Source organism: Engystomops pustulosus, chromosome 5 (genome assembly GCF_040894005.1).
Source record: "Engystomops pustulosus chromosome 5, aEngPut4.maternal, whole genome shotgun sequence".
NCBI classification, from domain to species: domain Eukaryota; kingdom Metazoa; phylum Chordata; class Amphibia; order Anura; family Leptodactylidae; genus Engystomops; species Engystomops pustulosus.
Genome location: NC_092415.1, coordinates 17,829,214 through 17,842,287, shown reverse-complemented (window position 1 = coordinate 17,842,287; position 13,074 = coordinate 17,829,214). Strand labels below are relative to the sequence as shown.

Below are 13,074 nucleotides of genomic sequence, written 5' to 3'. Positions count from 1 at the left end.
CCATATTCACTGGATATGGGGCAGCTCTCTGATCAAAGAGTAGGTCGAGCATACTTACTGTCAAGTGGAGTATTGGGTCGAGCATACTTACTGCCAAGTGGATTAGCAGGTCGAGCATACTTACTGCCAAGTAGAGTAGCAGGTATAACATACTTACTTCTAAGTGGAGTAACAGGTCGAGCATACTTGCTGCCAAGTGGAGTAGTGGGTCCTGCATACTTACTGCCAAGTGGAGTAGCGGGTCCTGCATACTTACTGCCAAGTGGAGTAGCAGGTCGAGCATACTTACTGCCAAGTGGAGGAGCAGGTCGTGCATACTTACTGCCAAGTGGAATAGCAGGTCGAGCATACTTACTGCCACACCACTTATTCTCTGAGGGATTGCCATTTACAGCTGATCCCATGGCTATAACATGTGATGTGATTTGAATAGCAATTGCAATTTGATAGCTGTAGAAGGCTCCTCATTAGTGGGGGGGTCTCTATGGTCCGCACCAATGAGACACTTATCCCCTATTCAGTGGTTATTCCTGAAAAGAGCGCATTGACTATTTATAAGACAATGAATATGAATCCTCAATGCCAGACGGCAGCCGTAAAGCCATTGATATCTTATCAAATAAGGGAACGTACGGAATAAATCTGCAATGTAAACTGACCAGAAATTGGTTTATTCTGATATTTCTTTTTACAGATCTATTATTTACTTTGTGTTTTATTGTGTTATCGCACCTTTTATACGTTTTTGTTTTGAAATGTTGTAGTTTTAACCTTCAGTCTTCATTCACTAGGTATGGGCTATAATCAAGTGATCCTGTGTGTAATATATAAGTGAACCCCGCTTCTTCCTATATCACATGTGTCTATAGGTGTTTTATACCATAGGTCCTTTGTGCCGTCTTTATCTTCCGCAAGGAAGTCGGGAGCCATCTGGACAATCTTCATGTTGCGACTTGACGTTGAAATTCCGTTGTTTTCACTTCAAAGTGAACGTTCCGATACGTCTAAAATGCTGTAGGGATCACGCCGTAAACTAATGACTATTCTTCAACAAATCTATTAATCTTATCTGATTGAATGGAGTCAAGTATTTTTTAAATTTTTTTTCATTTTCAGGTTTACCCCAAAAGTGTCACCAGACTGAATTTTTTTTAATCTTATTGTCTTCTATATTTTACCCTTTCATATTATTTAATTGATGATTAATTTAAATAATTAATTTTATATATATTTTTTTATTTTTGTATGTTTTTTTTTATTTTGTGTTTTAGTTCCTTCTAACAAATTTTTTTTTTTTACTGCAAGAAATTAGTTTTTTTTTCCCCCCAAAGACACTAGGTGCCCACTGACATAACACAAAAGACAATCTGCACAGGTTGGTGACTCACCAGAGTAATCCCAAATTTTATTTTCCATGTAGATTTATGTTGTAGTTGTGTGTTTGTTGTTGTTTTTTTTTTTTTAATGTGTGCCAATTATGTTTTTTTCAGCATAACTGGATGGGGGAAAAAAAAAAATGAGCAAAAATTAAAAAAAAAAGACTTACAAAAAGATATTAATATTGATATGAGTTAAAATATTAAATATGTTAAATATATATTTAATATATAGGAAATATATATATACGTGTATATATATATATATATATATATATATATATATAAATAAAATAGGAAATATTAAATATAATATAAAAAAAATTTATTACAACGATATATATAAAATAAATTAAATTATAGTTACCGTATATACTCGAGTATAAGCCTATACTCGAGTATATATGGTATATTGATTTTCAAATTGTTTCAAATATTGGAATAAAATTTTGTAAATTTTTACCAACTAGTTATGCAACATTGTTGGCACATATCCTGTAGTCTGGAATTTCTATTGTAGTGTAATGTGTTGGAAATATATGTCTTTCTTTGTTCATACAGTTGGACGGTGTCGGGTATTGGGCAGTGGTCTGGTGATGGTTATTTCCTTGTTGTAATTACTGTTTAATTTTTCGTTTTTTGTAGCATTGTATATGTTTTATGACCTTTTTTATATGTCAGTTTATCAATGAAGTTTATATGAAGTTTATATGAAGTTTATATCATAATTAACCCTATAAAATGTTAATGTGACAACCCTAAAACTTAAAAAAAAAAAACACCCTGAGAATCCTTTGAAACAGCGCCACCATTGCCTATAGGTTGTGCCTGGTATTGCAGCTCAGTTCAACTTAACTGAAAGCAGTTGAGCTGCAAAACCACACGCAAACTTTTTGTAACTTTTATACCCCCCCCCCAAAAAAAAAAAAAAAAAAAATTCTACCTCTTTTAAAAATTATAGGTCCTAAACTTATAATTCTACAGAGTCAATGCTCCACCACAATATCTATGGTTCAGGAAAATAATTGTCACAACCGTTAACCCTTAATGCACCACCCTCACCACACTAATTAATTCAGTAGTTTAATATTTAGAAATGTCATTTAAAGTGAAACTCCACCTTGTAACACTGTGTTGTTTTTACGACTAGTTTTTTTATGTTGATTTTTATTAATATTTATTTTCCTGATACAGAGTATCAAGTCCCCTGCATAGACATGATATTTCATGACTTTCTTGACACTTTCGGTGATATAAAAGGGGTGGAGATTAGCAGTAGGGGGCGGGGTCTCCCATTTTGCCATCATTTATGCCAGACATTTTGTATATACATGTATGCTCGCTTATAGCTGGTGTAGATTTTCTCTTGTGTTGCATGGACAACAAAAGATGTGCCAGCTGTAGCAACATGCACGCCTAAATTTGGCTAATTTTATGCCCCTGAACTTTTTTTTATTGACTAGCTTGTCTTTGTTGAATTATAAAAAATATAGTGGGCTTGCAGCCACACCTAGGAGGCACTTAGGGTTTTACTGAGCCCAAAGTATAACCAGTACGCATTAAGCTCCTTAACTCCCCCTAGTGGTGGCTCTTGGGAGACAGATTTTTTTTAAAATTTCTAATAGAAAAATTACTTGGCTTTCTGTCAAAAATGTTAATTTTTTTTTTTTCCTTCTACCCCTGGAAAAAAAAAATGAATAAATATAAGTAACAATTATTAGTTTAGTATAGATAAAAACTGCAAATCATCTCACTAAAAATAAGCCACAATAATTTGTACAAAAATCTAAAAAAACAAGTTATGTGCTTAGAAAGTGGCAACACAAAATCAAATTATTTAAAAAAAAAAAAAAAAAAAAAGATTTTATTAACTAAGTATCATAAAATGTATAAAAATCTAGACACATTTGGTATTGCTGTAATCATAGCGACGTGTAGAATACATTAAACATTTTATTTAATGTACACTGTAAAGAGCACAACATTGGGAACAAAAAGACACTTCTAGATTTGTAGATTTTGTCCATCCTCCCAAAACACAAAGTTGTAAAGAAAGTCATTTAATAAGCTTTATGTGCTACACTTATAGCACCATTCAAAAACGCAACTGGTCATGCAAAAAACAACCCAACAAACAGTGATGGCAACAGAAAAAAGAAAAAGTTATGGTCTGACAGTTGAAAAGTTTTGATGGAAAAGAGTCAGATTAAAAGGGTCTGAGAGCTGAGGTCCCCAGAGATCACATGACTAGTGGACCATGACTGCTGCTCCATTCACTTCTATTGGTTTGCTAGGCCAGTTATCTTGCACTTCCTCCATAGGAGAGAATCGGCACTTAAAGGAAATCTAACATTAAAATCCATCCTGAAAAACCAAGGACACTTTCTCATAGATCCAGGCACCGTGACAGTAGTAATGTTCTTATATGTGTTATCGATGGCCTCCTTCCTTCTAAAATCATCTTTCAAAATTATGCTGATTAACCTTAAAGCTTTTTACAAACGGTTACATTATCTCAACACTGAGATTAAAGCAGGAAATGCTCACTGCACAAGTGATGAGGAAGCCGGAATGTGATAACTGACGGTAAAGTCAGATCATTTAGGGGCTGGGATAGCCCCTCAAGCTCATTAGCATAATTTTAAAAGTTGATTTTAGAAAGAAGGAGGCCATGGATAACAAGTATAAGACGATTACCAGAGTCACCGTGCCTGGATCTATGAGTAAGTGTCCGTGGTTTATGGAGTTTGATGGTAGATTCCTCTAAGACATTTAGCCCCTCCCCCAGACTACTAGGATTTACAATTAGGATGGCAAAGATCTCACACTACAGAATAGGGGACACGTGTCTGAATGCTGGGGGTCCGTCCACTGGAACTTCTAGTAATTGGGAGAATGGCTTACGTATGCCGTGATGTACTACATACTAAACAGAGCGCAGGCGCCATGCTCAACCTGCGCTTCATTCGCTTCTATGTCACCTGCAGTGAATGGAGTGCGGGTCGAGCATGTGCGTCTTTACTCCATTCACATGAGGCATCTCAGGGAACTTTGGGCCCTCCCAACTGCAGAGCCCCCCATGGATCAGGCACTTATCCACCTAAGACCTTCAAAGGAAGTTATGGAAACATTGAGGCACAACCCCCTTAACCGTTCTCCCACCCCTGGCACAGAATTAGGACTCCCACCTCAGATACAAATTTGTAGAGATCCAAATATCCCTTTAAACTATTTAACTATACAATGGATTTATACCTCTGTATGGGTCTAATATACCGAGACATCAGCCATTACCAAGCTTTAAAGGACACCTGTCATCAGGTCTGTGTCACTAGTCCTGTCACTACTACCTGTTGGAGCAGCTCACAAGGATCCCATCCCAGCCTTTATCTAGTTATTTCATACATTATTCATTGTAAAATCATCTATTTTTTATCATATAAATGAGGCTGGTCACATGGTCAGAGGCAGTGATGTCACCCCTGTTACCCCTCCCCTCTCCTCCCCCTGCTCATGTCTGTGTGTAATGTATAGTAAAGCATTGCTAGTGTGTGCTGCATCTGCTGACATGCTGCATCCTCCTAATATACAGGTGAGAGACACAGACATCAGCTACACATGAATCTGACATGTTCTGCTGTAACATGGCTGCCTGGAGCTGCTGTATCTCTCCTATACACACACACATGCACACACAGGATGCAGGGGGTGCCAGTACCAGGAAGCACATCATTATACAGCCTCACATCATTATACGGGCTGTCAGTCATGCACTGGGGGTGTGGCTGTGCCTCCCACTCATGAATAGAGTGGACAGCTTGAATATGCTAATGCTTCATTGGACATTTCACAGGTCATTTGCATACAGCTTTAGGACCTCATTGCTTAGGTTTACAGGCATGTAGAGGGACAATGAAGGGATAGAGGCAATGCTCTCTAATGACAGTTTATGAAAATATATTTAGTTTAGGGGGGTTATTTTGCATGACGGGTTCTCTTTAAGTCAAATAAAAAATCACATTTTTAAAATTTTTAACGTAAAATTTTTTAGCAGATAGTAGACACGAGCACAATCCGTACATCTGTTTAATCTTGCAGATGAAGAATGGCAGGTATGTAACCCTCATTAGCATAACCCGGCTATAAATACGTGGCCTGGGAGCTATTAATAATGGAATATTCCCCGCAGCGCTCCGCGGATCTGCATACGTTACATGCTATGAGGCTCGATGCTCACCTGAGCTCAGCCGCTGCCGAAAATTCCTGTCCCGTCTTGCCCTTCAAATCTTTAGTGCAGCTCCTAAAAGAAGTCACTGACGTAGTAAAAATGATTAATGGTTAATCTGTGCCAAATTGTAAGGTCAGCATGTAAAGTGTTAATGAAAGAACACGATCATTAGAATCTGTAACGACTTATTACCACGAACATTCTATAAATTTTTACTATAAGTCTATCAAGCCAATAGCATCAGCACAAGCATGTCATTGCTGTGGAGCCCTTAAAAGAGAGGAGCCCCTCAGCCCTGATTGGCCCCACCCTCTCTGCTGCTAGGTGTGACTTCAGGTCCTCACACTGCTGTGCTCTTAGCCCTCTGCACTGTGCTGCAAGCCATCTGAGGGGAGGAGATATGGAGCAGCTTAATGCAGAGAGCTAAGAGCACAGCAGTGTGAGGACACGCCCCCAATGCACTTGAAGAAGCTACTAGCCTGGAGTGGTGGGCTTTGTTATATTTGTGCCATAGGTGGAGAGAACGTGGGACAGATTCTTGTGTTTTGGTGATCAGTAGGTTTTTAACTACTCAGAGAAATTCCTTTATAAACTCTGCACTTACACAGGGTGGTGAGACCTCACACTGCTGTGCACTTAGCTCTCTTCATCGAGCTGCGCTACAGCCCTTATCCTCACTTTGTTATCCAACTAAAGCATTTACATTGATTGGAAGGCATATTGGAGTGGTAAGTTAAAGGGGTTGTCCTAAGGTTAAAAAATATGTCTCTTTTCTTCCAAAAACAGCACCACACCTTGATTTGTGCCAGTATTTCAGCCCGGCTGGATAGAAATGAAGGGAACTAAGTTGCAATACCAGGTAGAACCAATGGTCAGGTGTGGGTCTGTTTGTGGAAGAAAGCAGCCATTTTTTTCAACCTCTGGAGAACCCCTTTAAGAACAAAGTAGTGTGAGGACACATCTACCTTCCTAGCCTACCCACACACCAGACTCACTTTTGTTAAAGGAAACCTACCATTTGATTTGATGCATTATGAAGCAAACATACCTTGAGACTGCTGTAGCTACACTGATGCAGGATCATATCTTGGTTAATCCCTGAGCTGAGTGGTTTTGCTGAAAAAACAATTATACCATTCAGGACCTTGGGAAAGCTGGGACGGACACCGGAGCTTGGAATTGCAAATGGCTTCTAAGTAAAGCATGACTAGTCAAGCACTAATCAACCTGAGCTGAATGACTCATACACAGCAGCAGGGGGGTGGTGCAGCAATTGATTATTCTGTCTGGCAGGGAGAGAAGTGCAGGAGATGATGATGCAATCAGAGAGAAACTCTCCTGCTATGAGAAGCGGGTAATGTTATATCTGTTTTATCAGCAAAACCACTCAGCTCACTGATTAACCAAGATATGATCCTGCATCGGTGTAGCTACAGCATTCTCAAGGTATGTTTGCTTCATAATGCATCAAATCAAATGGTAGATTTCCTTTAAGGCCCAATGTAACCAGATAACTAGACTACTATATACACAGGACTAATACCCCACCAACACCCTCTAACTCCCAACCCTTAAAGGCCTCATCCACAACGATCAATAACCATAAACTTAGTAAGACCCATATAAGCAGTCGGCCCCCGTTATAGTCACTGTGGATGGTCTGGATTCGGCTCTCGCCCCTACAAGGGTTACACGTGTTTCTATAGTAGCAGCTCCTGACAGAAGCCATTAGTCTGTGTTCTCGGTGTCGTTGACTAATGTTCTAACCTCTAACATGACGAGTCTTGTCTTACTCTAGGGGGACTGTCAGTGGTATGTCATGCGGGAATGTAACCAGTGGTGTCTATTACCTGGGCTCAGATATTAGATCCTCTCCGGACACTCAGTAACTTCTGTCTCTTTCTGTTTTTTTTAGTGACTCCACCGACAAAGCTGAGATTCCACGTAGTAGCGTATGATAGCGTCCAGATCTCATGGAAAGCCTCCAAAGATAAAATAAAGGGCTATAAGCTTCTTGTGACCCCCAAATCAGGTAAATCTGAGTGTCATGCAAGGAAATCTATCTACAAAAAGATAATCCAAGCAGCACAGAAATAGAGAAAGAAAATCTCTCTGCACAATAACCAGAGCCGGGCTTCAGGTCCTCCAAAAATAGTAGATAGAAAGGTAATAACAGCTCTCCAGACGTAGAATTGTGAAAAAAGATAAGTGGATTTACTCCATATTCAAAGCGACGTTTCAGCTATAAGTGGGAACCTTCCTTAGCTTTCTATATCTATCTATATCTATCTCATATCTATCTATCTATCTATCTCATATCTATCTATCTCATATCTATCCATCTATCTATCTATCTATCTATCTCATATCTATCCATCTATCTATCTATCTATCTATCTATCTATCTATCTATCTCATATCTATCTATCTATCTATCTCATATCTATCCATCTATCTATCTCATATCTATCTATCTATCTATCTCATATCTATCTATCTATCTATCTCATATCTATCTATCTATCTATCTATCTATCTATCTATCTATCTATCTATCTCATATCTATCCATCTATCTATCTCATATCTATCTATCTATCTATCTCATATCTATCTATCTATCTATCTCATATCTATCTATCTATCTATCTATCTATCTATCTATCTCATATCTATCCATCTATCTATCTCATATCTATCTATCTATCTATCTCATATCTATCTATCTATCTATCTATCTCATATCTATCTATCTATCTATCTATCTATCTATCTATCTATCTCATATCTATCCATTTATCTATCTCATATCTATCTATCTATCTATCTCATATCTATCTATCTATCTATCTATCTATCTATCTCATATCTATCCATCTATCTATCTCATATCTATCTATCTATCTATCTATCTATCTCATATCTATCTATCTATCTATCTATCTATCTATCTATCTCATATCTATCCATCTATCTCATATCTATCTATCTATCTATCTATCTATCTCATATCTATCTATCTATCTATCTCATATCTATCTATCTATCTATCTATCTCATATCTATCCATCTATCTATCTCATATCTATCTATCTATCTATCTATCTATCTATCTATCTATCTCATATCTATCCATCTATCTATCTCATATCTATCTATCTATCTATCTCATATCTATCTATCTATCTATCTCATATCTATCTATCTATCTATCTATCTATCTATCTATCTATCTATCTCATATCTATCCATCTATCTATCTCATATCTATCTATCTATCTATCTATCTCATATCTATCTATCTATCTATCTATCTATCTATCTATCTATCTATCTCATATCTATCTATCTATCTATCTCATATCTATCTATCTATCTATCTCATATCTATCTATCTATCTATCTCATATCTATCTATCTATCTCATATCTATCTATCTATCTATCTATCTATCTATCTATCTATCTATCTATCTATCTATCTCATATCTATCCATCTATCTATCTCATATCTATCTATCTATCTATCTCATATCTATCTATCTATCTATCTATCTCATATCTATCCATCTATCTATCTCATATCTATCTATCTATCTATCTCATATCTATCTATCTATCTATCTCATATCTATCCATCTATCTATCTCATATCTATCTATCTATCTATCTATCTATCTATCTATCTAATATCTATCTATCTATCTATCTATCTATCTATCTATCTATCTATCTATCTATCTATCTATCTCATATCTATCCATCTATCTATCTCATATCTATCTATCTATCTATCTCATATCTATCTATCTATCTATCTATCTATCTATCTCATATCTATCTATCTAGCTATCTCATATCTATCTATCTATCTATCTCCTATCTATCTATCTATCTATCTCATATCTATCTATCTATCTATCTATCTCATATCTATCCATCTATCTATCTCATATCTATCTATCTATCTATCTATCTATCTATCTATCTCATATCTATCCATCTATCTATCTCATATCTATCTATCTATCTATCTATCTATCTATCTATCTATCTATCTATCTATCTATCTCATATCTATCCATCTATCTATCTCATATCTATCTATCTATCTATCTATCTCATATCTATCTATCTATCTATCTATCTATCTATCTATCTATCTCATATCTATCTATCTATCTATCTATCTCATATCTATCTATCTAGCTATCTCATATCTATCTATCTATCTATCTCCTATCTATCTATCTATCTATCTATCTATCTATCTATCTCATATCTATCTATCTATCTATCTATCTATCTATCTATCTCCTATCTATCAGGGTTCAGGGGGCTGTAGCAGTCCCATAGTTGTGCAGGGGGCTATAGCAGTCTGTGGTATCACATGTCTCTGAGTCTATGGCCATGGTGGTCTCAGCAGGCAGAGTTGCACCAGCTATGAAGCAAGTGGAGCCTCTTGCCTCGGACAGCACCAACTGCAGCAAGATAGGGGGCGGCATCAGGGGCGCAGTTATCTGCCACAAAGCAGGACCTGCCATCTAATAATAATGGGGCACATTTACTAAGTGTCCAAATCACGATTTTATGCTGGGTTTTCCAAATTTTACCGTATCGCACCGAATTGCCCCGGGTTTTTGGCACCGGCCGCCGGAAAACCCGACGCTTGACAAGCGCTTATATGCACCCAGGATAGGATGGTGAACTCCGGCGGACTTCAGCGCAGCAGCGACACCTGGTGGACATCGGGCACACGACCTTAGTGAATCGCCCGAAGACCCGAATCCTCTACGGAGAACGCGTCGCTGGATCGCGACAGGAACGGGTAAGTAAATGTGTCCCAATGTCTTTTCATACCTGAAGTCAGCAAGGGTGTGAGACGCTGCATGGAGAATCCACATACTAAAAGAATAACCTGATACATTACTACTGGATGGGGCATAGGGGGCGCCGTTCTATTGCTCGCTTCAGGTAGCAGTGTCTAGGGTTGCCCCTGTCAGCAGGTTGGAGATATTCTCTTCCTCCTTCATGGATATATCTGAGCACACACTAAATACATGACTGCTATTCCTGCCTCCCAGTTCCTGTGTAAGATACTTATCCCCATTTTCTAAAATACTCAGAGCGGGAGATTTCGGTAAAAGCCTCAGTCACTGCAGATGTCATCTGTCCCATACACAATCATTGATCTCAGTCTGGAGGATGAGATAGGACACCACCATCACATATCAGACTATGGCCTAGATTATCCAGATACATTATATTCCATTGCACCTTTCTTTCCTCTCTGTGTCTACTTGTCAGGTCTGAGGAGACCATGTTTGTTGTGTGACACACAATAGCGGATTGTTCCTGAAATGTCTTGTCTCCCTTCATAGGCGGCAAGAACAATACCCGGTTTATTCCTGTCCCCTCTCACTATTCATTGTCATTCTCCCAAACTGAAGACAAAACATCAGAGGAGACTCCAGAATTTCTATCTTGTGGTTACACAGCAGAACAGAATGAGGAGTTCTAATAGAGCTCAACATCAGTCTGGGGGCAGAAAGGAAATCTCATTGTGTAGATGTCAGTAACCATTTCCCATTCTAAAGGCCAAGTTACATACCAGCATCATACACACAAGTCATGTCATTGTAGCACAATAGGAATGCAATGTGATACTGAGTACTGGTCCAAAGTTATGTCATAATGCATAGTATATAACGACTATAATACTGCCCCCTATGTACAAGAATATAACTATTATAATACTGCCCCCTATGTACAAGAATATAACTACTATAATACTGCCCCCTATGTACAGGAATATAACTACTATAATACTGCCCCCTATGTACAAGAATATAACTACTATAATACTGCCCCCTATGTACAGGAATGTAACTACTATAATACTGCCCCCTATGTACAGGAATATATCAACTATAATACTGCCCCCTATGTACAAGAATATAACTACTATAATACTATCCCCTATGTACAAGAATATAACTACTATGATACTGCCCCCTATGTACAAGAATATAACTACTATAATACTGCCCCCTATGTACAAGAATATAACTACTATAATACTATCCCCTATGTACAAGAATATAACTACTATGATACTGCCCCTTATGTACAAGAATATAACTACTATAATACTGCCCCTATGTACAAGAATATAACTACTATAATACTGCCCCCTATGTACAGGAATGTAACTACTATAATACTGCCCCCTATGTACAGGAATATATCTACTATAATACTGCCCCCTATGTACAAGAATATAACTACTATAATACTATCCCCTATGTACAAGAATATAACTACTATGATACTGCCCCCTATGTACAAGAATATAACTACTATAATACTGCCCCCTATGTACAAGAATATAACTACTAAAATACTATCCCCTATGTACAAGAATATAACTACTATGATACTGCCCCCTATGTACAAGAATATAACTACTATAATACTGCCCCTATGTACAAGAATATAACTACTATAATACTGCCCCCTATGTACAGGAATGTAACTACTATAATACTGCCCCCTATGTACAGGAATATAACTACTATAATACTGCCCCCTATGTACAAGAATATAACTACTATAATACTGCCTCCTATGTACAAGAATATAACTACTATATACTGCCCCCTTTGTACAGGAATATAACTACTATAATACTGCCCCCTATGTACAAGAATATAACTGCTATAATACTCCTCCCTATGTACAAGAATATAACTACTATAATACTGCCCCCTATGTACAGGAATATAACTACTATAATACTGCCCCTATGTACAAGAATATAACTACTATAATACTGCCCCTATGTACAGGAATATAACTACTATAATACTGCCCCCTATGTACAAGAATAAAACTACTATAACACTGCCCCCTATGTACAAGAATATAACTAATATAATACTGCCACTATGTACAAGAATATCACTACTATAAAACTGCCCCCTATGTACAAGAATATAACTACTATAATACTGCCCCCTATGTACAGGAATATAACTACTATAATACTGCCCCTATGTACAAGAATATAACTACTATAATACTGTCCCCTATGTACAAGAATATAACTACTATAATACTGCCCCCTATGTACAAGAATATAACTTCTATAATACTGCCCCCTATGTACAAGAATATAACTACTATAATACTGCCCCCTATGTACAAGAATATAACTACTATAATACTGCCCCTATGTACAAGAATATAACTACTATAATACTGTCCCCTATGTACAAGAATATAACTACTATAATACTGCCCCCTATGTACAAGAATATAACTACTATATTACTTCCCCCTATGTACAAGAATATAACTACTATAATACTGCCCCCTATGTACAAGAATATAACTACTATAATACTGCCCCCTATGTACAGGGATATAACTACTATAATACTGCCCCCTATGTACAAGAATATAACTACTAT

General features: G+C 37.2%; 1 protein-coding gene across 3 annotated transcripts in view; it reads left to right on the top strand.

Annotated features, from left to right (window-relative positions):
• The window catches only part of COL14A1 (collagen type XIV alpha 1 chain), a 122,185-nt gene that overhangs the window by 27,832 nt on the left and 81,279 nt on the right, over window positions 1-13,074 (top strand). For 2 of the 3 annotated variants that reach the window (XM_072151249.1, XM_072151250.1), the window contains one exon: window positions 7,520-7,636. The exons of the other annotated variant lie outside the window; for it this stretch is intronic. In XM_072151249.1, the coding sequence (XP_072007350.1) occupies window positions 7,520-7,636 (117 nt within the window). The remainder of the gene's footprint in view (window positions 1-7,519; window positions 7,637-13,074) is intronic. 3 annotated transcript variants of the gene reach the window in all.